The sequence below is a fragment of the Aedes aegypti genome, chromosome 2, assembly GCF_002204515.2.
Source record: "Aedes aegypti strain LVP_AGWG chromosome 2, AaegL5.0 Primary Assembly, whole genome shotgun sequence".
NCBI classification, from domain to species: domain Eukaryota; kingdom Metazoa; phylum Arthropoda; class Insecta; order Diptera; family Culicidae; genus Aedes; species Aedes aegypti.
The window spans coordinates 176112390-176140238 of record NC_035108.1 but is presented as its reverse complement, the minus strand read 5'-3'; the positions used below and the strand labels follow the sequence as shown (position 1 = coordinate 176140238).

The 27849-nt window shown below is 40.0% G+C and overlaps 2 protein-coding genes across 3 annotated transcripts in view; one reads left to right on the top strand and one right to left on the bottom strand.

Annotated features, from left to right (window-relative positions):
• Positions 1 to 7032, bottom strand: part of LOC5574334 (DNA repair and recombination protein RAD54B) — a 28796-nt gene extending 21764 nt beyond the window's left edge. Inside the window, exons 1-2 of the mRNA XM_021843225.1 lie at positions 6860 to 7032; positions 4301 to 6795 (exon numbers count right to left, since the gene is read on the bottom strand). Coding sequence (XP_021698917.1) covers positions 4301 to 6781 — 2481 coding nt within the window. The 5' untranslated portion in view covers positions 6782 to 6795; positions 6860 to 7032. The remainder of the gene's footprint in view (positions 1 to 4300; positions 6796 to 6859) is intronic.
• The window catches only part of LOC5574335 (acetyl-coenzyme A transporter 1), a 30853-nt gene extending 3233 nt beyond the window's left edge, over positions 1 to 27620 (top strand). The window contains exons 1-4 of one of the 2 annotated variants that reach the window (XM_001661319.2): positions 16162 to 16268; positions 16459 to 16907; positions 25780 to 26961; positions 27025 to 27620. In XM_001661319.2, coding sequence (XP_001661369.2) covers positions 16677 to 16907; positions 25780 to 26961; positions 27025 to 27207 — 1596 coding nt within the window. In that variant the 5' untranslated portion in view covers positions 16162 to 16268; positions 16459 to 16676 and the 3' untranslated portion in view covers positions 27208 to 27620. Of the gene's footprint in view, positions 1 to 16161; positions 16269 to 16458; positions 16908 to 25779; positions 26962 to 27024 lie in introns of those variants that run through there. The other variant, XM_021843226.1, reaches the window with a different exon arrangement.
• The last annotated feature ends 229 nt before the right edge of the window (positions 27621 to 27849 follow it).

The following is a 27849-nucleotide window of genomic DNA, read 5'->3' as shown; positions in this document are numbered from 1 at the left end:
CCGTCAAACCGACGTGAGGTCCCAGAAACAGTACATTCCACCAGATCACCCAACCCGAACACCAGGTCATCGTCAGAACAACCTGGCTTTCCGTACCCACAAAGGAGACCATCTTTTCCTTCTGTCAACAGTTTATTTGCAATCCAGTGGAACATGAATGGCTACATCAATAATTTACCGGATCTAGAGCTTCTCGTTAGAGAACAGCAACCAGTCATACTGGCCATTCAAGAGACGCACCGGATCAACACCAACCGGTTGAATCAGTCCTTACAAAGACGGTATAGTTGGATCGTCAAATGTAATGCGAATATTTACCATTCGGCTGCTATTGGAGTTCTATCAAGTATTCCTTTCTCCCCGCTTCAAATCAACACGGACCTACCCATTGTGGGAGTTAAACTCGAATATCCATTCCCTTTGTCCGTGATATCGGGATACCTGCCCAATGGACACCTCCCGGATCTCAAACTTGGCCTTTATAACGCTCTACAAGGCCTAAGAGGTCCAATACTAGTTATGTGGGACGTTAACGGTCATCACCCGGAATGGGGTAGTATTTCACCAAACGATAGAGGCTCACTCATTATGGAAGTAGCAGAAAAGCTTGACCTAGTTGTTCTCAATGATGGAGCCACTACCTTCACCAGAGGCCAACGGAGTTCTGCAATTGATGTCAGTTTGTGTAGTCCAAGTATAGTCAACCGATTCCTCTGGACTGCTAAAGAAGACCCTATGGGTAGTGATCACCATCCAATACTCATCCACACCAACCAACAACCCCAAGCTATTTCCCGTCGCCCGCGCTGGAAGTATGATCAAGCAGACTGGTCTCAATTTCAAGGTCTGATTGACGAACACGTTTCCGACACACCTCCGAATAATATCGAAGAGTTTCTCAATGCATTGCACCAATCGGCTTTAACAACTATTCCTCGCACTTCTCCAAATCCAGGTCGAAAATCGTTGCCATGGCGGTCTCCGGACATTAAAAAAATCATCAAAGCGAGAAGAAAAGCCCTCCGTGCTGCTAAGCGTTTGCCTAATGACCATCCAGAAAAATTCCAACTAATGGAAATCTACCGTTCCAAACGCAATGAATGCCGCCAGCGTATTCGAGAGGCAAAACAGCAAACATGGCAGGACTTCTTAGAAGGGATCAATGCTAACCAGACTGCTTCCGAATTATGGAATCGAGTCAACGCCTTAAATGGCAAACGAAGAGCCACTGGAATGACACTTCGGTTACCAGGGGGGCTCACCAGAGATCCCCTCTTGATAGCCAACGCTCTAGCTGACCACTTTGGTTCTCTATCCTCGTTGGACCGATATGATACAAATTTCATCCGGAAGAACCAAGCAACTGTCGACAGCATAAACAACCTAGTTATCCCAGAAGATAAAACTCCCCTCCGCATTAACTCTCAGTTCCGCATGGAAGAATTAAACTTTGCCCTACGCCATTGCAAGAGCAAGTCAGCTGGTCCGGACGATATAGGGTATCCAATGTTCCAGCACCTCTCTACCGTTTCAAAGGGAACTCTCCTCAATCTCCTGAATAAAACTTGGATCGAGAATACTCTACCGAAGTCCTGGACTCACAGCCTAGTGGTGCCAATCCCTAAACAAGGAAAAGCCGCTACTTCCCCTGGCGACTTTAGACCAATCTCGCTAACATGTTGCGCCAGTAAAATACTTGAACGGATGGTAAATCGCCGGTTAGTCCGTTTTTTGGAAGACAATCAATTTCTCGATCATCGGCAACACGCTTTCCGTCCTGGGCACGGAGCAGGGACATATTTTACAGGGCTAGGAGACGTCCTGCAGGATGCGGTGAGCCAAGGCTTACATGCTGACATCGCCTCTCTGGATCTCGCTAAGGCCTATAATTGCGCTTGGACACCGCACGCTATCCGTCGGCTAACAGAGTGGGGCCTGCGCGGACACATTCTTCACTTTTTGAAGAACTTCCTGAAAGGCCGAACTTTTCAAGTTATTATCGGCAACAATCACTCCACAACCCGTACTGAAGAAACAGGGGTTCCGCAAGGATCCGTGATAGCGGTTACTATCTTCCTTGTACTGATTAACAACGTTTTCCAAGCATTACCGAAAGAAATTTACATTTTCGTTTACGCGGACGATATAGTCTTGGTCGTAATCGGCCGCACCCTCAAATTCATCAGACGAAAATTACAGGCAGCAATCTCTGCGGTAGCCAAATGGGCGGCTAACTCCGGTTTCGACCTCTCGGCGGAGAAAAGCGCTATTTCTCATGTATGCTGTTTTCGTCATCGTGTCTTACAAACTCCCGTTACGGCAAACGGATCTCAGATTCCCTTCAAGAAAACGTTAGTGATACTTGGAGTGCATCTTGACCGTGAACTACGGTTCGACGTCCACTTAAATGAGATTAAGAAGAACTGCAAAACCCGAATCAACCTTCTCCGCACCTTATCTAAACCGCACAAAAGTAGTAATAGAGAAATCCTTGTCAGAATAGCGAAGTCCATCATCAACAGCCGACTATTCTACGGCATTGAACTCTTCTGTCTGGCAGGTGATTCTCTTATGACCCGCCTTGCCCCTACATATAACCAATCAATTCGAATAATCGCTGGACTACTACCCTCCACTCCTGCTGATGCTGCCTGCGTGGAACTTGGAGTTCTTCCATTCCGATATCAAGCCTCGGAAACCTTGTGCTGCAGAACAATCGGTTATTTAGAAAAGACAACCGGAGATCACGAGGTCTTCCTCCTCAGAGAGGGGAACAGAGCTCTAGACAGCCTGGCCCATCAGGAACTCCCCCCGGTTGAACAGGTCCACTGGGTCGGAGCCAGAAGGTGGGATGCTCCAGATTTCCACGTAGACACCTCGATCTCGAAACGATTCCGAGCAGGGGATAACTCTCCTGCTATGCGTTCTCACGTCACAGAGCTGCTAGCTAGCAAGTACCGCAACTACCATCACCGGTTCACCGATGGTTCCAAGTCCTTTGACAGAACCGGCTTCGGCGTTACCGACGTTGAAAAAAGCTATTTCTATCGATTACCTGATCAATGCTCCGTTTTCTCGGCCGAGGCTGCTGCAATCCTTTTGGCCTCTACAACTCCTGCTCCCAAACCCGTCTGTGTTATCTCCGACTCTGCTAGCGTTCTAGCTACCCTAAATTCATCATCAACCCGTCACCCATGGATCCAAGCTGTCCAGAAGAATTCACCCTCTCACACTGTCTTCCTTTGGGTACCTGGTCATTGCGGGATTCAAGGCAACGTGGAGGCTGACCATCTTGCATCGAAAGGTCGATCCGGTCGTATGTTTACCCGTTTTACGCCTGGGAAAGACCTGAAAAACTGGGCCAAATCTCAAATCCGCTCGTCTTGGACCATAGAATGGGTAAATTCAAGAGATAAGTTTATCAGAAAAATCAAAGGAGAAACAAAACGCTGGAATGATACAAACGATCGTCGTGACCAACTAGTGTTATCTCGTCTGCGTGTCGGACACACCAACGCTACTCACAATATGGGCAATGAGCGGCCTTTTCACAAAAAGTGCGATGTCTGCAATACCACGATGACCGTCGAACATCTGTTAATCAACTGCCCTTGTTTTCAAGCACTTCGGGATCGCTACAATATCCCCGATAGTATCAGAGATGCGCTTGCGAATGAAGCTCCTAATGAAGCAGCAATAATAGCTTTCTTCAAAGATGCGGGACTTTACAACAAAATTTGAGACGCTAAAGATGTAATCTTTTAACCACTAAACGATACACGACAACGCTGACACCAACTTACTAGCGATATGGATTACCGAAGGACTTTGACGCCTAGAAACGATACCTGATGACGACTATGCTGACCATAAATGGCTATCGATTTGGTTTACTATATGGATTTCAACGCTTACAATAGAATAGCTTACAATTTTAAAATGTATATATAAAATTCGAATGACAGGGGGGCCTCTCAACGCGAAGCCCTCTCTTACACAATGATGGAGACGAACCAGCCACAGGCTGAAAGTCTCGATAATAAAGATAATAATAATAACATCTGGTTACTTTAAACTAATGGGGAATTTTTCAGGTTAAATTATCAGATTTTAGAGAATACTGAAATAAAGACATGAATTTGAAAAAATCAGAAGATAGAACCTTGACAATTTCTATCAATTGATTTATGTTAGATGGTCACTCTCACGCTTCAAAATTTTGTAGAAAACAATTTTTCCGGTGACAATCTGTCATTACCGCCTTTTTCCCTGTTCAGTGGCCACCCCGTAAATTACTCACCTTCAAAACACGTTCGCTCACTGGACTTCGGTAATGTTCCCATCGCATCAGTTCCTGCATTTGCAGTGAGTGTTTTGCTTTTCCCGCCTTTGCTTTGGCCGTTCTGATTTGAAATTTGCTCCGTTCCGGTGAGCATACGTTCTCTTTTTCGTTTAAGCTTGCCGTTGGCTCGGGAACACCACCAACGCCACCACAACCACAGCCCAACATCTGATGGGTGAGGCAATCGTCGTTGTCATCGGTAAAGAAGAACAAATCCTTCAATTCCTCGTCGGAAAATTTTAGATTGCTCAAGTTCTGTTTCAAATCGACGACTGTTCCGCTTAGAGACGTTTTCGAAATCTGCCGTTGATAGATTTTTTCCTCTATGGAGAAAGCGGTTATTAGTCGGTAGATGAACACGTTTCGTGTTTGTCCATCACGCCAGATTCGAGACATGGCTTGTAGATCACTTGCCGGATTCCAATCGTTATCATACAGTATTAAGCGAGAAGCACCAGTTAGATTGAGACCTATTCCACCTGCTTTGGCGCTTAGTAGGAAAATAAACGTATCCGAGGAGGGACTGTTGAAGCTGGAAACAATCTTACAGCGGTCTTGGGAAGGCGTTGATCCATCCAAGCGACAATACTTGTAGTTGTAATGTTCGCAGAGTCCCATGATCATATCTAGCGTTTTGCCGTAGTATGAAACGATAACAGCTTTTTCCTGACGTTGGATCAGTGTTTCCAGTAGAGAGTCCAGAACAGCCAGTTTACCGGAATCTGTTGGGCCCATGTCCTGCCATGGGGGCAAATTATCGTTCAGGAGCTTGATAAGCGAACCGCCAACGTCAATTTTTTCAGTTGACGCGATGAGGGAAGGATGATTGCAGATTTTCTTCAACACGGTGATTAATTGAAGTGGGGAATATGTGCTTCGATCGGATTTTTCGTAGAATTGGATTGCAGTTCGAAGAAGTGTCTCTTGCAATTTGGAAGGATGGCAGAATATGACAGCTTCCTGTTTCCCAGGTAGGTATTTGTTAATGACTTCCTGAGTACGGCGCAGTATGAATGAAGATGTTATACTGTTCAGCTCTTCTAGTCTGGCTTTGCCAAGATTTGCAAACATTGGAAGTACTCCTGGTTGTTGCGACTGAAGAATTGGATTTTCAAACTTCGTTTTGAATTCGGAGTAGGTGCCAAGAAGGCCTGGATTCACAAAGGTAATCAGGGAGTAGAACTCTTGGAGATCATTCTGGATTGGTGTTCCCGTGAGCAGTATTCTCCGAGGGCATTCGACTGCATCCAAGATCGATGAAGTTTTGATGGCACTGTTTTTCAACCGATGTCCTTCATCACATATCATGAGATCAAACTTGACCGAGTCTAGTTCTCTAATTTGTTTGGACAGTAGCTCATAGGAGATTATTAGTATCGGAATGTGGGCAGATTGAGCATATTTCTTCAACGGATTGGTAGGACTTACGATAAAGGTGAAGATTCTTTCCGTTTTAAGCCATTTGCTAATTTCTCTATCCCAGTTTTCCATCAGACTGCTGGGAGTCACAATGAGGATCCTCTTCAAGATCGGTTGACTGTATGGTCCTTGTTTCATTAGAGTGTATATCAGAGAAATGCATTGCAAAGTCTTTCCCAGGCCCATCTCATCCGCCAATATAGCTCCAAATCGATCTGCATCTGTGTAACGGAAACCCAAAACGCATTCGTAAAGAAAACTCACCCCTTCTCTTTGGTGTGGTCTCAAGTGCTTGGATAAAGCATATGGAACCGTGACTTTGGACAGTGGTGCCTTTTTCTGGTTGTATTTCCATTGATGTTCAAAACTTGGTTGCGACATGACGAGTGGAACAAAGTCAGGTGGAATTTCTTCAACTGTGCCGACCTGCTTAAACGAACTTCCTGACGAAGCTTTCTTTGTTTCTTCGTATACCGCGGGAGGCTTGAAAACCTCAACCCTAGCTTTCTTAAGCTGTGGACCAATCTGTTCCGAACTCTGCTTCTCTGTTTCACTTCCAGTGATGTCTGAAGCTTTTTCAATCAATTCAACTTCTTTACTTCCTACAATTAGACGGCTTCCTTCCTCAATCGAGTCTAGCTTCAATCCCGTTGAGCTGGCAATCGTTTTTCCATCCTCGTCTTTCAAAGTAGCTGTTCGTCCTAGAATCTCAAGGGTTCCGTCGCCTTCCCAAGTTTTATGCTTCTTGGTACTGATCTTTCCCCAGACAACTTTGTATCGTATCTTAGCGAGAAAATCGTTACCCGTTGTAACGGTTTTTGACGACATACTAGCCGGGTGCTTTTCCACCGCCAAGCGTTTCAAAATGTCCACATGATCTTCATCGCTGTGCAACAGATTGGCAACGACTGAATCCGCCTTATCCATTGGTATTTTCTGCGCCAAGCTGTGCGATTGGCGAGAAGTGGCCAAATCCGGCTTTGCCAGTCCTTTCATGGAGGGAGCCTTGCTTCGTCGCATACTTAAAGAATAATCTGCAATTGAATACAGAATATATTTTTTTGTGTTTTTGGAAATTGATAGGAATTGTCCATTTACCATAAATTCGTAGCAACAGACATTTATAATTTGCGAATGCAAAGTTGGTTGTATAAAACGCAAACTGTTTTTTCACTCGTTCGCCGGTTCAAAAAGATGTTGTGGCAAACATAAAATGTTACGAAGAAGGTGAAAAGCCGCAAATGAGAAGAGGCGCAAAGACGGCAAAAGACACTTGGTAAGACACGGAAAAATAAAAACCTTTAAAAAAGTTTTGGAGATCAAATTTAAAGTGTGTGCTAGAATAGTGGTTTCTGCGCTCGTGTACATACATGTTACATGTCACCAACACTACTTAAATAGTGCTGGTTGAAAATATAAACAAAGATCAGCTGTTCCCAGCAAAATCAAACGGTAGTATTTTCAACCAGCAAATTTGGGCATGTGTTCGTGACACCGCTCGGCGAGAGCTCAATAGTGGCGTATGTAAATAGGCGGCATCCACAAATTACGTAACGCTCTAGGGGGAGGGGGGAGTAGGCTCAAGCGTTACGGCTCATACAAACATTTAAAATTTCTCATACAAAAAGCGTTACGGACGGGGGGGAGGGGGTCGAAAATTTTCAATTTTAGCGTTACGTAATAAATGGACGCTGCTATAGGGTGATCAAAGTAATTTGGACAGACCGTTAGGGCTCATTCATTTATTTCATAACGCTGAAATTGGCCTTTTTGGACACCCACCCACCCCGTTGTAACGCTTTTTGTATGAATATTATTCAGTTTTTGTATGGGCCGTAACATCGTTTAGACACCCACCCACCCCCTCCAGCGTTATGAAATTTGTGAATGGGCCCTTACGCGTATATACCCGCATAGCAAAAAACGCTTTGGCATATATTCCAAACAACATTTAAATCATAAATCATACGTTAACTGCTTCCAATATTGTGGCTTATGGGTAGTATCCACTTCGTAAGTACTGTGCAAAAGGATAGGACAAGTAATGGCCAAGAAATACTTCAGCTGTCCAAATTACTTGAGCTGTATCCAGTTGACAAGTAGAGCTGATTTCGTAAAATTGGTAACGCCTGCCGTACAAATCAAATGGTGCTGTCACTATTCCGTACGGAAAAATGTGCCGCTCAATTATTCCGCAAGTAAAAGTGACACCTCGCTCATTCTGGATCAGCTGTCAAAATTACTTTGGTAATTAGCAACAAATTGTACTTGACCGCTCTACTTAAGCTATCAGTACACACTTTGTCAAGTGTGCAAATATTTGGCTATTTGACGTTTCAGACGTTTGCCTAACGTTTGCCGTTTGCCTATTGTTTGCCAAAGGTCAGTACACGGTGGACAAACATTTGACAAACTCTTATTTGTCCATGTTTGCCACTCGAGAACTGAACGGAGTTGCAAAGTTGACCAAATGAAACTTGTTTTGGCATACTTTTGCAATATATATTTCCTCATATCTTCAAGTATTGGCTATTACAAAGTTAGACAAATATTTGCACATCAATGTTTGTGCAAATATATTTGGTCAGTACACATATGACAAATAAATTTGTCAAAATTTGGCAAATATTTGCACATTTGGCAAAGTGTGTACTGATAGCTTTAGGATGTGGATACCAGGCTTTAATTGTGTTACTATAAATATATTTCGGTTTTGTACTGTATCTCTCACTACACGGAAAAAAATTCTGTGGCAAAAATAACTATTTTTTTTTAAAAGACAATTTACACCGTCTTCAGCCAAAGGCTGCACAGACTGAACATTCACGAGAACATTAGGCAACGGACAACACGAAACACCCAGTGGCCCAGTGATGAATTTTTCGTTTGACGAAAAGTTTCCACCGACTGGAGCGGGAATCGAACCCACACCTCGTGACACAATACGCCTAGACGACTAACGCCGCTAACCGTAAGGCCACGAAGCCCCACTAGCTGACTACGCCCATTCTTAAAACTACCATGGAAATTCAGACCAATTTACTATGTTTACGGTACACCCCACCACATTACTGGTACATTTGATAGGAATAATTTACAACAATCTGATTCCAACTACAGACATGGTAAAATCAAGCGCATTTCTGGTCTGCTGAAAATTGCCGGTGCGAGCGCTTAAGTTAACCCCCTAAAATGGTAGTTTTTACCGCACATTTTTTTTTGCGTGTACATCTACTGTATCGCTAACGGTTACCGTATAGCTAATTGCTATCAATCAGTTCCATATAGTCCATATTTGGAAACTATGAATATATCAACTATTTCTAAACTTACGCGGGTTATATCGGAAATGGTTACAATTTGGCAAAACATTCAAATATGATTGCATACTGTTTAGTGTCATGAAAAGTTGTCACACATACATTGAAGTCTTATGGTTTGATAGTAAACATACCGTACGTGGAGTAGTTATATTGCACTTGTGTGCGTTTTGTGAAATCGGAGAAAATTTTTCACCAGTCAAACTGCCATATTTGTGTTCATTTCTGCGAATCGAGTGTCGAAACTTGTTTGGTAAGATATTTCATGTTAAATTGCTCAAAAACAACGTACTTAATTTGGTTTCTGTGTTTTCAGAAGTGAAATAAGGAATGCATACTTCTTAGGACTTCAGAGTGGTGCTGCAACATATCTACAGGTAAGTGTTATTATTATTTTTCATCGAAGTCAGAGTTGACAATGTTCTTTTTCTTTTTAAGAGTTTCTGAAAGATGTTTCAACAGCGCCGAAGGATCGTGGAACCAGAATATCACCCCCCAATGCTAAATCTAGGCGCTGAATTCAACTTGAACCTGTTTCGCAACTTTCAGCGGAAATAAAGTTTCTGGAGTAGCCCACAGACAAAATACAATCGAGCTAAAGGTGGTGGTCGGAATTCTTACCGCTGATTAGGACGAGATCGATTATGATTGATTTAATATTGTTTAACTTAGTCAATGCAATATTAATATTTGAACATATAAATACAACATTTGTTCGTAGATACACGAATTGACTTGTTTCATTATTATGAATAGGAAAAAAATGGAATGGCATAGGGTTAATATACCGTTGACTACAATAATCCAATAATTTCACAAATTGTACACGTTTTTATTCAAAATATATTGTTTTACAATTCTAGAACTGTATCTTTTGTGGTAGATTGAGTGAAAAATGAATAGTATGTCTACCATCTGATGAACGGTAAATGAAAAATTTTGTTCGACGAAATCGACGATTTTTAATGGTTACATAACTTAACCGCCTATTCCTCACATTGTTATTTGGCTGATTACCGTTTCCCATACTGGCAAAACAGTCTGTGGTACTGTGGGTAATATTACTCTGGATGTTGTTCGGAATGGTTCAGATATTGTTTGGAGTAGTTGTAGACAATATTGGAAACAGTGCTAATATGGTTCATGATTATGCGGGTAATTTGGCCATTTACGACAAAAGCAAATGGAGGTGGCCAAATTATATACGCGTAACGCTCTGTCCAAAATACATAAAACACCCTATTGTGCTTCCGAATAATCGCTTCAACGGCGTTTAACAACAATTTCGATAGCATTCCTTGACCGTTTCTTCCTGGCTTTCTAACACAATTGACAAACTTTAGTGAGGTTATGGTTTTTGGTGGATAAAGATAATAAAGAATAAAGGTATGCGTTTGCCTATTGCGAATCTTTACTTGAATCCGCAGACTGCCAACAAGTTGCGCGTCGGTTGCCCATGCGCCGAGTTGTGCGCCAGCCAAATAGTAAATAAAGAGATGTCAAACTATATCTCGCCGAGGATGCCGAATCACTTTTGGGCTTGTTCACAAATTTTACAACTATGAAGGGTACAGTTCATACAAAATTCAAAGAAAATCAATACAAAAAACGTTACAAAGCGATGGGTGTAGAAAACTACCATTTTGGGTGTTATGAAATTTGTGAACAAGCCCTTTTTGGGCTTGATTCCTACACTGGATAGCGAGCATAATTATTTAAAGATAAAAGTGTGGAATAAGGGCCCATTCACAATTTTCATAACGCTAGAGGGGGGGGGGGGTGTTACAGTTCGTACAAAAACAGAAAAATATCAATACAAAAAGCGTTACATGGGGGTGGGTGGGTATCCAAAATGGCCAATTCTAGCGTTATGAAATATATGAACAAGCCTTAAAGGGGGTGGGTGGGTGTCCACGTGATGTTACGGCTCATACACAAATTTTAAAACATTCATGCAAAAAGTGTTACGACGGGGTGACTGGGTGTCGAAAATACCCATTTTTGGCGTTATAGAATTTGTGAATAAACCCTAAAGCGAAGTATGCACTTCAACAGAAAAGTAATCGCCTATCTCGATGCGTGGGAAATTTCTTGGAAGAAATGCTCAAGAAAAGCATTTTTCACCACAAGAAATCGGGTTGAAATTCAGAGTTCTGTTTGATCTTTCGACCTTGACGCTTGCTTTTGCCGGAGCGAGCGACGAGGGCAGGATCAAACATGTCGCGCGTCGATCTCGTAAGTGAAAAAGTGGCGTGATCGGGGAGTTCGGTTGGAGTAAGTTAAAAAGTGCCGCGATCGGTTCGTTCTTTTTGATCTTTCGACGACCTTGACGCTTGCTCCTGGGCAGTGCGTCAAGAAAGCCCGAGCTGTCGTCCGTGTTTTTTTTCGGGTCGCGCGCCTATTTTTTTTTTCTGAGTGCTAGCCGAGCAAACGAGTGAAGCTGAAAGTGGATTGTGGCTGCTCAGTCAAGGATAACGGATCAATTGGTGAGCTCGTTTCATGCTACTATTTCTAATCTATAAAATATGTATGACTGCACATTTAATCGTTACAATGGTGGGATGTAAATATGATGTTTCAACAAACTATGGATGGTTCGTCACTGTGAGTGTCGACACAAACTCTGATTCATGATTTATTTATGTTTAACATTTTTTTTTCAGAACACCCCTTATATACCTTTATTTTTGTAATTAAAAAAACTTTGAATGGTTCGACACTACAAGTGTAGACTTGCGAAAGGTTCACTTTATTCAACAAACTTTGGATGGTTCGCCACTGTAAGTGTCGGCATAAGAATAAGAGTGTTCTATGATGTCCCAACCAATTGAGTCTTTTGTTTCTTTTCAAATGAGTAAAATATAATAACACATGCTTTCGTACTGACAGCTGTAGGAATGTTACATTTAGGTATTTGTTCAACAAACTTTGAATGGTTCGTCACCTCAAGTGTCGGCATAATTTTCCTCTACATAGGAATTATATGAACAATTATATTTACGTATAAGCATGTATATATCTCACAAATCATTGTTTATCATGGTCTAATCGCTTATCGAAGTGAATCCTTTGACCCAACGATCCTCCCCATTAACAAACATCCCTCCCAGTAACCTTTGTGGAGATGCAGAGGCAAACACGGTCTCCAAATAGCAAAGGTTACACACTAACATTCCTTCCCTCAATCCCACCTGACTGCAAGGACGTGGCCGGCGCCGTTATTGACCTTGTATAAATAGAGGCACTGAATTATGCACACTGAAGAAGATTATGGCCAATCCCAGCTGAACTTCTAGTTGATTCTTTGTGCATTTTCACTGACTTCGGTCAATCACGGAATAGCAACCATTGATATGTGTAGTCAGTCTAAGCTAAGCTAAGCTAAGCTAACAAGAAATCGGGTTGAAATTCATAGATTTGCCTTATGGAACCAACATTTGAAAACAAAAAATGCTTTCGCGGCAAGGGTTTATTCACAAATTTCATAACGCCGAAAACGGTATTTTTTGACACCCACCCACCCCCTCGTAACGCTTTATGTATTGATGTATCGCAAATTTTGTATGAGCTGTAACAATTTCAAGATACCCACCCACGGCCCTTCAGCGTTATGAAATTTGTGAAAAAGCCCCAACCTGGAATCGAACCAAAAACATTGCGATCAACAGGCCCATGCGTACACCACGCGCCTATCGACGTCTTGGTGGAGTATACCCCATTAGGCATAAAGACGTTAGGCATAAGGACGTTCGGCATAAGTATGTTAGGCATAATGGACGTTAGGCATAAAGACATTAGGCATAATGGACGTTAGGCATAAAATACGTTAGGCATAATGGACGTTTGGCATAAAATAACTTGCGTGTGTGTCATTCAAAAACTTTTCTCATATCAAAATTTTTTCGGGTCCATTTACAAATTCCATTACGTTCATGGGAGTGGGTGGGTGTCTTTAAGATGTAACAGCTCATAAAAATAGTGGAAAATTCACACAAAAAGCGTTACGAGGGGATGGGTCAATTGGTTAGTTGTAAATTGCAATTTCCGGTGTTATGAAATTTGACAATGATCGCAAGATATGGAAGATATTGAATCGATGATCGCAAGATATGGAAAAAGATTGTTATCATGATCATTGTTATCATTCTAAAGTCCATTTTTGTAAGTATTCATTTTTATTTGCAATGTGCAAGTGTTATTTATTTCTAGAGATGTTTAGTTTGGTGAGTATATGCCATTTTTTACACTTCTCTTACATATTTGCGTTGATTCTAAAGAAGGGAAATCTTCCATATAATTATTAGTAGTTATAAATCAAATAACTAACTTGAAGACAGCAATCTAGAGTCAAGCCAAAAATGCATGTTGTGATAATAATATTCTGGTAGTGTGACGCCAATAAGAGCGTTACATTCCCACTCCGAGTATGCTCACCAATTTAATGTGGTGAAAACAGTTCTTTTGCTCTTCTGCCAACAATTTTCAATGGTTTTCAAACATTTTTGATGAGCCACATTTGATTTGATTGACTTGATTTCAAGTCAATTCATCCAGTCAAGCTCAAATTTAGCATAACACAACATTCAGCATTGAGCATGGCGTTCATTTTATAATGGAAATATTTACATAACTATTAGAACAGAAAGAATCCACAAAACAGTATATTATTGGAAGAAGGTGCCTTTCTGACAGTCATTGAATTGACCGTAAAAGTATAAAGAACAGCCTATGATTTAAAGAAGGGAAAATGTATGATGGAAGTATTAAGAGCAATAGTGATATTAATTTTTGAATAAGTAAGTCTCGAAAGAACAGTTTGACTATAAAAGAAGAAAAATTTCCTGATTTAAGCATTGGCAGCACTAACTCCAATAATTTTGTCAACAGTATAACTATAAAGAACAGCTTCCAATTTAAAGAAGGGATAATCCGTCAATAATATGTGTACAAAAGATGAGCAGCAGTTACTGCGTCGTTCATACTCTTGGCATTACTACCCAACTCAAGCTTTTAGCTTAGTGTTCTAGGAACACTTCCACAGTTATTAACCAAATGTTTGCTTTGCCAAAGTAGCAATTTTGCATTCTTATTTGTGCTACGACACATTAATACGTTTGCACTTCATGGCCAAGGATCCTGGATCGACTTGAAACGAAACTGAAATACCTTAAACATGGCTTTACTCTATGGGTCACAGAAGTTACCACAAAGCTAATGAAGGCAATTGACAGCATTTTCATGCTAATCATTTCATCAAGTTTTGCCCTAGAAATTGTCCTCAAAGGATTCACAACTTTGGGACGACTGCAAGGCAATCGTATTTCAAAGAACACAATTTTGATCTTTGAAGCTCTCCACAATTACCAAAAAAAGTCAGCTCACTTTTCACACAAATAATTTATTTTTTTGTATTTTGAGAATTATGCCTATCGTCCATTATGCCTAATGTCCATTATGCCAAACATCCATTATGCCAAACGTCCATTATGCCTATCGTATTTATGCCTATCGTACTTATGCCTAACGTCCTTATGCCTAACGTATTTATGCCTAACGTCGTGCACCCGTCTTGGTGTAGGGTGATGCTAAAACGATACATGCGCCCGGTTACCGCAAGGCGGAAGATGGACGAAATTGACATCATAGTTCGTATCGAAAGAAAATATCAAATGCGTCTTTATGGTTTTCTCACATATTTCGTGAAAAATGTTATTTTTAAGGAACAGCTGTGCATTATATTATTGTAATTTATCAAATATTGCGCATTTCTTTCACCACTGAACTATCGTAGAATTTTTTACAAGTGCGGAAACGCTAATAAAAGTTCGCAATTGCATCAAATCAGGTAGATGTCTTCGGGGAACTAATTCTTCGTAAATCAAAGAATAAGTGCTCTGAAGACACCAACAGGATTCAATGCAATCCCGCACTTTTATTCACACTTTCGCACTTATGAGGCTGCACTTTGCAGTCCAGTAACTGCCGTGAATCGCATGTCAGTCCCATCTGTAAAAAGTAGGCATTGAGAAAATGGGCTGTGAAGTTTTCAAACTCGTTTTCCATACGAATATTCAATAAATTCCAGAGGATGGTAACATGTTTCAATCCTTATCAAACTTTCACAACTTGCTTTTTATTACGATATCTTTCCAAGAAAAATATAAAGGTGATCAGAACAAGTTACATGTTTGTGTTTCACGGTGCGAAAGTCTGTAGTGGGACTGATATGCGGTTACTTTTCATTATGGGACAATTTGACTTGCTGTTTTTCCTATTTTTTCCGAACAAATCATATTATTTCATTAGTGCAGTTGAAAGAGCATTGGAAGAGATGTTGAAAACTTAACTCAACTCAATTTTGACGAAAATGCAGATGGGACTGACTTGCGATTCACGGCAGAGAAATACACAATATTTATCGACATTTTCAGGTAATCGCATTACGTGGATTTATCTTGCAGAGTACAATAGGCTAATATTTTCAAAGCTGAACGATCACTTCGACATCTGGTGGCTAGTAGGAGAACCGTCATAAAAGAGGCTGGGTTGAGAACGCACCGTGTGCAGCATAGGAAGGAGCTCACATATTACACTTTTGCTCGGAATAGTTATGTTGTAGACGATCAGAGAGCATTGAAAAACATGATAAACTTTTTTTCCTTCCAAAATGTACAGGTCCGGTCAGTGCTCATGTACGATTTGTGGGATAAAATTGGAAAATTGTCGTTTGGCTACATAGGTTATAAACTTCCGGATTCTTTGTTTGTGGCTAAATTTGTTGTGAAATCATGCGTATCGCAAGAATAAAGGGTCAAAATGATTATGACAATGGAAAATTGTTTAATAATTAATTGATTATGAGCTAATTTTTGGGTCGAAAAATTGAATTTTTGGACGTAAACAAAAATTTTCAATGACATTTCTCTCCTTCTTACTAGCGACCTCTATGCTGGTGGCGCATTAAATTTGCCTATAAACTGTTAGGTGAACAAAACTAAGTTTGTTAACATTTGTCAATTAGACCGTTATTCTGGTACTGTATTGATTTTATTAAATTTTGACATCGAGTTGGGCCAACCCTGGCTTTTTCGTCTGTCACTCTGTCAGTGACGAAAAGTGTAAACGTCACTGGTGAAACAAAACCAAAACATTCGTCCGTGCGCTCCTCGCGATTTCCGTGTCTTCAGGTAAAGTAATTTACGATTGTAATTAATTAAATACTACTTAGGCTAGTAATAGTGATTTATTTGCTTTATCTTATCAATCCCCACGCATTGAAATCATAATGTTTTTGCACGAAGTTCGGAGTATCTAACCATACATACATGTTTCAATGTAAACAAGCTTATCAGATTCTGTTTTATCATTCTCTCTTAGCACTGGTCGGATGGTCAGACGACAATCGTCCACCTTCTTTTTCAGTGACGTGTACCCTAATCGTACGACAGGCTGGTTAGTGGTACCCCGCTGCGTGAACTTTGCTGAGCGATTCGGATTTTGCGAATGTTCGTCCTCGGACAGTACAGGAAGTTTCGACACGTTATTGGAAAGTCCCCATTTTTCGAACGGCGACCAGTGCATCGTAATTTGCGGCAATGAGTGTTCGGAAACGGCAAGAGCGGCCAGATCAGGAACAGCTGTTGGCACAAAGTCGGCCCCAGCAAGCCGGCCACGATGACGATAAACATGAAGCCAGTGACCTACGGGGAGACTGGGGCAACATCTCCATCTTGTTCTTCTTGTACCTGCTTCAGGGTATCCCGATCGGACTGGCCGCAGCTATTCCGATGTTGTTGCAAAATCGCGGCGCCAGCTACAAACAGCAAGTGAGTAGTGTGATTTTAGCCCATGTCCAAACTATGTGATCTCTTGAACGTTCATGGTTTCTGTAATGCATTGTCATCTTTCGACGAATCCAACGTATATCGATTCAGATTGCTATGTAGAGTTCCATAAAATCTTTCGGCACCTAGGGTAAGTGTGCCAGTTATGGACATAGTGGTTCCCTATTTCGCCATACGTGATTACTTTAATGCCTTTAAATTTTGAAAATTTTTGTGTGTTGTAGTAGTTAGATTTAAGATATATCTTAATGTTAAAGCATTCCAAAAGATTTGAAATGTGAAAGTTATCAAATTATCACATATGGTCAAATAGGGAACCACTATGGCCATTACTAGTACACTTTCCCTATGTGGTAATTTATCAAATGGTTAAAAGTCATTTAGGACTGGACACGACTGAGTGTCTTAAAGTGGCACATGTCGGAATCCAAACATGGCCGGCTTGTGCCCCTACTCACGATTTCAAAGCATTCACCCTCATTCTTGTTTACGGAGTATCTAACTTTCGATCGAATCCACGGCCCACTTTTTTTTTTCTTTCTTTATTATTGAGACTTTCAGCCCTAGGCTGGTTCATCTCATCCCCACGGCCCACTTGATTTTGCTGGCGTAAACGGGAATGCAAAACGGTTTTAGATCGAAAGAGCATTCGAACGTAAACAAGAATAGGGGTGATTGATCTGCTGAAATAAAGACCGTACAAAATTGATCTGCTTATTTAAACTTTTTGCTAGTGCACAAAGCTAAAATAAAAAATAGTACTGTCGTTCAATGCTTCTTCTGCGAGATTTGTGCCTTCAAAGTTTCGGTACACTATTGAATTTTGCTTCCAAGCAATTTCACCTTAACTAGGAACTTTAGAGATCTAACGTCTGCATAACTCGATATTGTAGGGGCCATCGAGTATGGATCAGTGCACGAGTTCACTATTTGACGTTTGAGCGGTGCCGTGTTATTTATGTGACCATGGAAACCAGTGAATTCGGCACCGCTCAAAAGTCAAATTAGTGAACTCGTGCATCGGTCCATAGGCCTATGCACAGGTTCACTATTTCTATTTGACGTTTTAGCGGTGCCGTGTTATTAATGAGACCATGGAAACCAGTGAATTCGGCACCGCTCAAACGTCAAATTAGTGAACTCGTGCATTGGTCCATGCAACACAAAACCCAGTGCAACTGCGACCCAAACGACCATCGAGGTAGCCATGAAACCCAACTTTTACTATGGACCGATGCACGGGTTCACTAATTTGACGTTTGAGCGGTGCCGAATTCACTTGTTCCCATGGTCACGTAAATAACACGGCACCGCTCAAACGTCAAATAGTGAACTCGTGCATCGGTCCATGGTTCTTCAACTCTCTCTTGAGTAAAGCTAAGTCAAGCGTGAGATAGAATAAGGACGTATGCGCATGATCGATTTCTGTTCATCGACCTTCTCTTCTGTGAATAAAGGCGACAAGACGCAAGTTTGTCAGCATTTTTTCACCTCAGGACGCAAGATTGCATTACTGCCTAGCGTCGTGAAGTGAAAAAAATGAAGAGAAATCGATTAAGCGACTTACGCCCTTATTCTAGCACACGCTTGAGGTATGCTGTTCCGCACAAGAAAAGCAAAAATTTCTGCGGAATAAATGGTCAAGCAGTTTTCTAAGATGAGCTTTATTTGAATTGACATTTCTAATCTTTTCTTGAGCAATTCTTGCAATAAATTTCCCACGCATGGAGATAGGCGTTTACTTTTCTGTTGAAGTGCATACTTCCCAAAAAGACTGGTTTTGCTCTTGACAAGAAAAGTAATCACCTTTCTCAATGCGTGGAAAATTTATTACAGGAAATGGTCAAGAAAATCATATTTCTGCATTTTCTCATCGTAATAGGCTGTTTTTCTTCATGTTAATCTGTCATGAAACGGCCTACTTTCCTGCAGTGGATTATGCAGTGCAATAATAGTCATTACGCAACTGAAACCAGTGGTGTAATGATTCATTACGCAACCGCTTTCTCATTACGCAACTGTTTTGAGTTACGTAATGAATCATTACACAACAATATTTCAGAAATTGTAATATAATGGTGAATGCATTTCGATATAATTTCTAATACCATCAAGTGGTCTTCTACGAAAATGCAAAAAATGTTGTTACGCAACTTGTTGCAGAACTTGATTTTTACAGCACTCGTCGTAATTATTCAACTCGGCAAGCCTCGTTGAATAAATCTACGACTCGTGCTGTAACAATGATTATTCTGCAACTTGTTGCGTAAACTACTATTTTTTGATCGCAGTTGAGAAGAAATGTCATTTAACATGGGAGTCTCTGTAGGAAGTTTCTTGACCCATTCAGTCAAAAAATGTCTTTACTTTTCTTGAGCCAAACAGCATACTTAGCTGAGAGGAGAGTTGCGGGATATTAGGGCATCCCAAAATTTCACTTTGCCAGAAAACTTGGAGCTCAATATCCAAATGCCAAGTATGTTACAACCAAACTGTTTAATGGGGAAACTCTGAGAAATGATTTTTAAAGGTTACCTGTTGAGATTTTTGAAACAAGTCTGATTTTCGTGAATACATATTTGAATAGCCGAATACTGTGAATTTGGTGTTTCGAAATAAAACATATTTCTCGATTACTTTTTCAAATCGACGTAAGTAACATCCTTACGGTTTTGAGAAAATTAATTCAAAAGAATCACTACCTGTCTTCTAAAACTGTTTTAAAATGAATCACCTTTTTAACATTTTTTCGACGTGTACATTGCTTTAATTTTGCATACAATGAGCTCGCGTTCAAAAACTATGGAGTTCCTATTATTTCACACAAGAATTGTATGACAAAATGATAAGCCGTTTTATTCAGTTACTTGCGACGTTTTTCTACCAGTGTAAAATCGACTCAAGTAGTGTTTTGTTTTGATTCGTGGTTAAGTCACTTTGTCTCTCCATACAGCGGGGCGGCGAAAGTAGTGGTTAGGTTGCGAAAGTTGAAAATCTTACTTTCGTCGTTTTGTAAATCCGAATTCGTTCAGAGCGATACGTGTAGAATTTCGTCCTCGAAACACGTAGGCATAGCATAGCATAGACTGACTGTACATGTCAATGGTTGCTACTCCGTGATTGATCGGAACTGGTAAGAATTGCACTACGATCCAAATGAATAAGGGATGGGAGTTTCCGCTTACTCTCGAAGTGCAATTTTAGAAGATCTAATATTATTGATCAATAACGGCGCCGGCCAAGTCCTTACAGTCAGTTGGGATGCGGAAGGAATGTTAGGGTGTAATGATTGTTGCTTCTAGAGACCGAGAATACCTCTGCATCTCCACAATCACCACAGGAAGGGTGTTTATTAGTGAGGGAGGAAAAGATCTGGGAGTCACCTCTGGTCGGTGATGCGATCCATGGACAAGGGGGAAATATACGACTTATATTTAAAGCTAGTTTTGTATTTTTGTCTCGAGAAGTTTTTGGAAAAAATACGTCAACATCTATAATGTCGAACAATTCAAAAGACGTTTTTATTAATGACGAAAACTGAAAATTACATGTTTATGTTTTAACTTATATGAAACAGGAATAATGCCGACACTTGTAGTGACGAACCACACATAGTTTGTTTGAAAATTACATATGAGTATTACTGTGCATTTTGTCTCAATATGGTAGAAGTTTTAGAAAATACGTCAACATTCACAATGTCGAACAATTCAAAAGATAATTTTTGATAATGTCAAAAAGAGAAAAATATATGTATATTGAAATTGTATAAGAAAAAAGCATAATGCCGACACTTTTAGTGACGAACCGTACAATGTTTGTTTTAATATTACATAAAAGTTACGCTTTCAAGAAAAAATGTGTTATCATAAGCATGAAACGAACTCACCAGTTGGTAATCCATTCTCGACTGAACACAAAACTGACACTGACAGCCAAACTTCTTGGCGTCCCGAAAACAAACCGTCTTGCTTGGGCCTTCTCAAATACCTACACTGAACGGAATCTCCCGCCACAAATTGAATGATTTTTGGCTCATCCGAGCCCCAAACCTATTTTCAGACACATTCAAGATGATTTTCATCTTTGTGAAAATCATCTGTTTACAAACCGCGCTGAATGAAAATCATCCAATCTTAAAATGAATTTAGGCTTCCTAGAAGATGGATGAAATTGAATGATTTTCATATGAACATGTAAACAAACCCTGCTATGCTAGTTTATCATTTAGAATAATTTGAATTCCAAAAATAATGATCAATATTTGATGGTTTTACGTAAGATTAATAAGTTTATTCTATCGTTAGTATCAAAAACAACATCTAAAATCGCCTGCAGGAGCATAAGTTTTTGTGCAACAAACACTTTGATAGTCCAAACACAGCTCCATGATTCAATCCAAAACATAAGCGATTTGTGAATTATCAGCGGGTTGTGAGGTATCAGCGAATCGTGTGTCCTATAGGTTGATAAACACATGCTAAGAAAAGATAATTTTGTACAATTATTACAAACAGCATGCACTTACCTAGTTATATTCGCTCATAAATACCGACCGCACCACGTTGCTACCACCATGTTTGTTTACAGTTTACAAGGATGATTTGATAACTTGGATCATTTGGTATCCATATGTTATTTCAGAAGAAAATTGAATGATTTTCGATATGGGACTTGGAAGAAACTAAAATCCGTCATAGAATAGATGTTTTTCATCTGTGTTATCATTATTCAAGAATCTACTTATTTTCATTCGTATGTAAATTGAAAATCATCCTAGAATTGGATGATTTTTGTTCAATGGTCGTTGGATGCATCGAATGGTCTCACATTCATTCAGTTTGAGGAATATGGAGATTTGCAGCCAAATGAATTAGGAATCATTCAATTTGCGGCGGGAGATTCCGTTCAGTGTACCCAGCAAGACGCTCCAAAATAGGGGAAAAAAATGTCCGGCGACGAAAACACGCGCGAAACCGTGAGCAAAATCAATCGGACGACGCAAAACCGAACTGTCCTGCTTGGGCTTCACGAAGCACTACCCAGCAAGACGCTCCAAAACAGGAAGAAAAACTCCGGCAACGAAAACACGCGCGAATCCGTCAGCAAAATCAATCGGACGACGCAAAACCGAACTGTCCTGCTTGGGCTTCATGAAGCCCTACCCAGCTTGACGCTCCAAAACAGGAAAAAAAAATTCTCCGGCGACGAAAAAACGCGCGAAACCGTGAGCAAAATCAATCGGACGACGCAAAACCGAACTGTCCTGCTTGGGCTTCACGAAGCACTCAGAATTTCGTCCTCGAAACACGTAGGATCGATAAAGTAAGTTTATATACTTTTTTGACTTGAGTCTATATGAATGAGTTTTCGAGATTTTTATTATTATTAATGTACAAAGATTAAATTTATATTAATTTCTCGAACGTTGGTTGGGCTACAGTAATTTCTCGACTATATCACGGATCCAAAAAATTGTGGCGTGTTGCGGCAATAGATTGAATGAAATTAAAAGCACGTAAGAGATGGGTCAAACATATATGTTAGTTGTTTAGAATTATTTTTCAATGTGAAATGTATGAACTTCATACAATTATTATCGAACTCAAACCGTGCTAACCTTTAGAGTGATATAATTGGGTTAATTCTACGACGGGCGTGAGGTGAGAATTGGGTTGTTTAGTAAAGAAAAATTCACAGTTTATTGCAGCTTGATCGAAAGAGCACATCATTCTAAGTATAACACGGTTTTATTGCACTCCAATATCTCAATGTTGATATTATAAATGATTAACAAAAATTTCAATCCGTTGACTCAATGACGTTTCAATTTACACAATGACAGTTCGTCCCGAAGTAAAATTTGCCGAGGGGTGATTCAAAAGTGATTTCCATACTAATTTCAAACGTGTTTTAAAAATAATTCCAGGTAACGGAAAATTGTGAAACTTTGGATTCTAGTTCAATTTTTAGTGTAGATTCGGAATATGTAAGAAAATTGATACCCCTAAACAAGCCAATTGTCGGTGTCGTATAGCGAGGTGTTAATTCTCAGCTCGAGTGAAGTGACTCGCCGTGTAAATCAAATGGAGAGTCACTTCACTCGAGTCGAGAATTGTCACCTCGCTATACGACACCGACAATTCTCACCTCACGCCAGTCGTAGAATAAACCCAAATGAAGCGACATTTAAATAGGCAGTGATAAAATCAAGAAACTACTGTATTATAGAACTGGACGATGCCACGGTTAATGCTCATGCTCACCTCTCCATTTTTGATTCACGGATTTCCCTGACTCCGTAAGCAATAGAAATATATTGCTAAATGTTATTTGCGACAAATGCAAAGCCAATAAATAATCAACTATTTGTTTAAAAATCCTTACCTTATTTTCATTCAAAGGATCCTCTTGAAATGTTTGAGGCCTGAAAGTTATAAAATGAAGCATGATGAGCATTTATTACACAGCATAACAAAATTGACATTTTTGCATGTCTCAAGGATCAAATTATGTGTCTCTAGTAGACTTTGGTTTGCTGACCCGCATAATCATGAATCATACATGTACCGTTTCCCGTTTTGTCCATAACAATTTGCTACAATATGTGAACAATTTCGTACAGTATCAAAAATAACAATAAATCTACCCTACCGCAAACGTTGTTTACAGTTTGATAGATGGTAACTGAGAAAATAACAATATGAGGAATAGGCGGTTAAGTTATGTAACCATTTGAAACCGACGATTTTCGCGAACAAAATTTTTCGTTTACAGTTTACCAAACGTTAGATATATTATCCATTTTTTGTACAAATCACTGTTATGCAAACAGTTTGAAAACTGTATAACTATAAAATTGGAATAAAAAAAAAATACTGTATGTGTAATGATTGATTCACGGTTTTGTATGGTACTTTAACCGCTTACTGTACTGTTCTTTCACTGTCATACAATATAATAAGTAATAGGTTCATGTAGGTTATTTTTGTTTAATTGTTTATTATTGAAAAATATTTGGTTTTCTAAAACTCACTTTATCTACCCTGAAGTGCCATGCGGTGGTTTATAGAAAATATCAAAATACAGTTCCAACACCAGTCCTATAATTTCTCCCAACTTCTCCGCCATCCATGTGTCTTAGATCCGGAAAAGGCATTTTTCTTTCATCAGCTTGATGAAAAGTGAATCTACTCCGTAGATCGTAGAACTTCCATTGCCTTCGATCACCATAGAAATGTTGTCATACCGGCACCGACAGTAGTTCGTAGTTCCATGAGGGTTTTTGTGCTGCCATGCCACCTGGAATGACGATGAGTATCAGAACTTCAGACGGGATTTACGGCATATGTGGCTATTCGATAGAGTTGTGGGTTCAAACTTACCTGGCGCACGGAATTCCATGCGTTTTCGACGCTGCCGGATTGTTTGATTTCACGGAGTTTCAGGTGTTTCAGAAAATCAGCGGTTACTAAATAAAAATAAACTTTGGCTGTTGTGGAAATATGACACAACGATGAAAATGATCAACGATGCACTAAATATGTTCAGTACGAATCGCTCACAAATATCAACATGTTTGACTGTTTGCCAAATTGTGAAACAAAAGTAACATATTGTTTTAATTTTCGTGTGTGCGTGTGTTGCCATGTTTCTTGCGATTATTTGAAAATATAATTTGAGAAAAGGTGATCAAATTGTTGCACAATTTCTCTCAAGTTTCTGTCTTCGTCTCGTTCTTCGTATGGTTTTACAATTTCTTGACACTTTTACATATTGTAACCGTTCGCTAAGAACTCTGCAAAGTGTTCTTAATGATTTTAAACTTTTTGAATGATATTGTTCGACAAAATAGCAACTATTTGGGATAAATTAACCTTTTCTGTTAAAAGAAGCATACTGTTTGGAAGCTAAGGATAATTGTTATTTTCTATGCGGGGAATCTGATGCCGTTCTCAGAAATGTTCCAGCACGTCACAATTTTTGGCTACAGGTCGCCAAAGTTGTATAAAACACTGTTTTCATTGATGTTTACGTGAAATTAAAAGTATGATTAATCAAACTTTTTTGTGATCCAATCCAGCAAGCATGCAAAATAGGACTTCAACTTTCATTTTAGATATTATTTGGTTGAAATTGAACGATAAAATTTAGTTTAAATCGACTTTTTCAACATGCTTGCAAGTCTCCATACAAAACTATTGGTTTCCCTTATATGGAAAAATACAATACTTTTCTAAAACACCAAAAAATAACTTTTGGGCATCGATAGTATTATGCACTTTGCTGATAAGTATTGTTATATATATAAAGTTTGAATTCTGTGACAATTTAAAGAAAAACATTTCCTTACAAGCTGAACAACTTGCATGCAAGTTGGCTGTAATAGTCAAATTTTGTATTTTCAACGAGCACGGGTCGTAAATTTATCCTTCGAGGCTTGCCAAGTAGGATAATTACGACGAGTGCAGTGAAAATCGAGTTCTGCAACGAGTTACGTACAACATTTTTTGCAATTTCTCATCGTAATGAACCGATGCACGAGTTCACTAATTTGACGTTTGAGCGGTGCCGAATTCACTAGTTTCCATGGTCACATAAATAACACGGCACCGCTCAAACGTCAGATAGTGAACTCGTGCATCGGTTCATTACGATGAGAAATTGCAAAAAATGTTGTACGTAACTCGTTGCAGAACTCGATTTTCACAGCACTCGTCGTAATTATCCTACTTGGCAAGCCTCGTAGGATAAATTTACGACTCGTGCTGTAAAAATCATTATTCTTCAACTTGTTCCGTAAACTACTATTACCATCTATAGATATAATAATTCCGCATTTTTCTATTTGCAGGCCGAGTTTAGCTTCGCACATTGGCCGTTTAGCATGAAGTTACTCTGGGCGCCGATAGTGGATTCGCTTTACTGGAACCGCTTTGGGCGGCGCAAATCGTGGCTCATACCTACTCAGTATTTGATAGGCATATTCATGCTAGTTCTCTCCAGCCACGTGAACCGATGGTTGGGGAGCAGCACCGAGGACGGATTGCATCACATTGCGCCAAACGTGCCCATTCTAACGGGGATATTCTTTGCGTTGAATTTTCTGGCTGCCACACAGGATATAGCCGTAGATGGATGGGCCCTGACCATGTTGAAGCGGTGCAACGTTGGCCATGCATCGACATGCAACAGCGTTGGACAAACGGCAGGATACTTCCTCGGGTATGTTGCATTTATGGCTTTGGAATCGGCAGAATTTTGCAACAGCTATCTCCGTTCGGAACCATCCAGTGAGGGGTTAGTAACGCTGCCTGGCTTTCTTTGGTTCTGGGGATTGGTGTTCTTAGCTACTACAACACTTGTGGCGATTTTCAAACGAGAAAGCCTTCCGAGTATAGATCGTGGACACGATGAACACTTAGAACTGGATATCAAGCAGACTTACAGTTTGCTGTTTGATATTATCAAAATGAAACCGATCCTCATACTGACTGCGATTCTTTTGACTGTGAAAATTGGATTTTCGGCATGTGATGCCGTTAGTTCCCTGAAACTCATCGATGCAGGTGTGCCGAAGGATAAGCTGGCATTACTTGTAGTACCTTTGGTACCCCTTCAAATAATCCTCCCACTAGTTATCAGCAAGTACACAACCGGACCTCGCCCTATGGAGGTTTACCTGAAGGCTATTCCGTACAGGATTGTTTTAACGCTGGTGGCCTCCGCAGTGGTATGGATTACCCCGTCGCTCATCCAGAACCATCATGTTCCTTATTACTACTATTTGATGCTGCTGATAAATTACGGTCTGTACCAGATCGCTCTCTACAGTATGTTTGTGGCTGTGATGGCCTTTTTTGCGCGAGTTAGTGATCCTGCTGTTGGGGGTACGTATATGACGCTCCTCAACACTCTCAGCAACCTCGGAGGAAATTGGCCAACCACGGTCGTACTTTGGATGGTGGACGTGCTCACTTGGAAACGGTGCTCAAATGCAACGGATAACACGTGCTCGGATTCCATCGAACAAGAAGTGAGATTGTTTTCAGTATCACGTGCATTTTCATCTCTTAACCGATTCATTATTTAATTGCAGGCGTGCACCGATGGCGGTGGAAAGTGTGACATCGAAATTGATGGATATTATATAGAGATTGCAGTGTGTCTGATATACGGCGTCTTGTGGTACCAATGGGGAAAGCATAAAATTCGATACCTTCAAAGTCTGCCCCAAAGCGCTTGGCGAGTTGTACGACGGCAACGGGTGCATACGAGTTAGCAATTAATGCAGCTTATTTAGGTGTAGTTTGTAAGTGATAAGAAAAATCCACCGACAGCGTAAAATGTGCAAAATTGTTTCAGTTGAAAGCAAAATTTTCTGTTGGCAATTTTTCGGTTTTTAAATATTGTTTTAAATTTGTTGGCATTGTGTTTTACCACAAAATTGAGTTGTGCACAAATGTAGATGATAGCTGAGTATTCCGCGATTTACATTACCAGCACCTATGGCTTAGCTAAGTGCGAGTACAACATTTCATCGAGTAGAATGTGTGTAACGAAGCTATTCCATCAAAAAACATTAATTTATTTACTTTTGACAGTGATATAGCGTAGCTATTCGGTTTTGATAAAATGTGTGTAAGATATTGTGAATTCCAATATAGCGAATCAAATAAATAGAGTAAAAATCAATTTTCAATCTGTGCTTTTAGTGAGAACGATGTTGTAACCCCTTTCCTAAAGAAAACGACGAATCAATTTGGTGCGATATCCCACCGTCGAGACTGATTTTCAAGATTTCGTGGCGTATTTTCAGTCCTGGAGTTTGTTTTAGTAAAACAATTGTTTTGATTAGCATTTATTTGCTCATCTCAAGGACAAACTACAATTTTAGAAAGTTATGATATTGATTAAATTACTT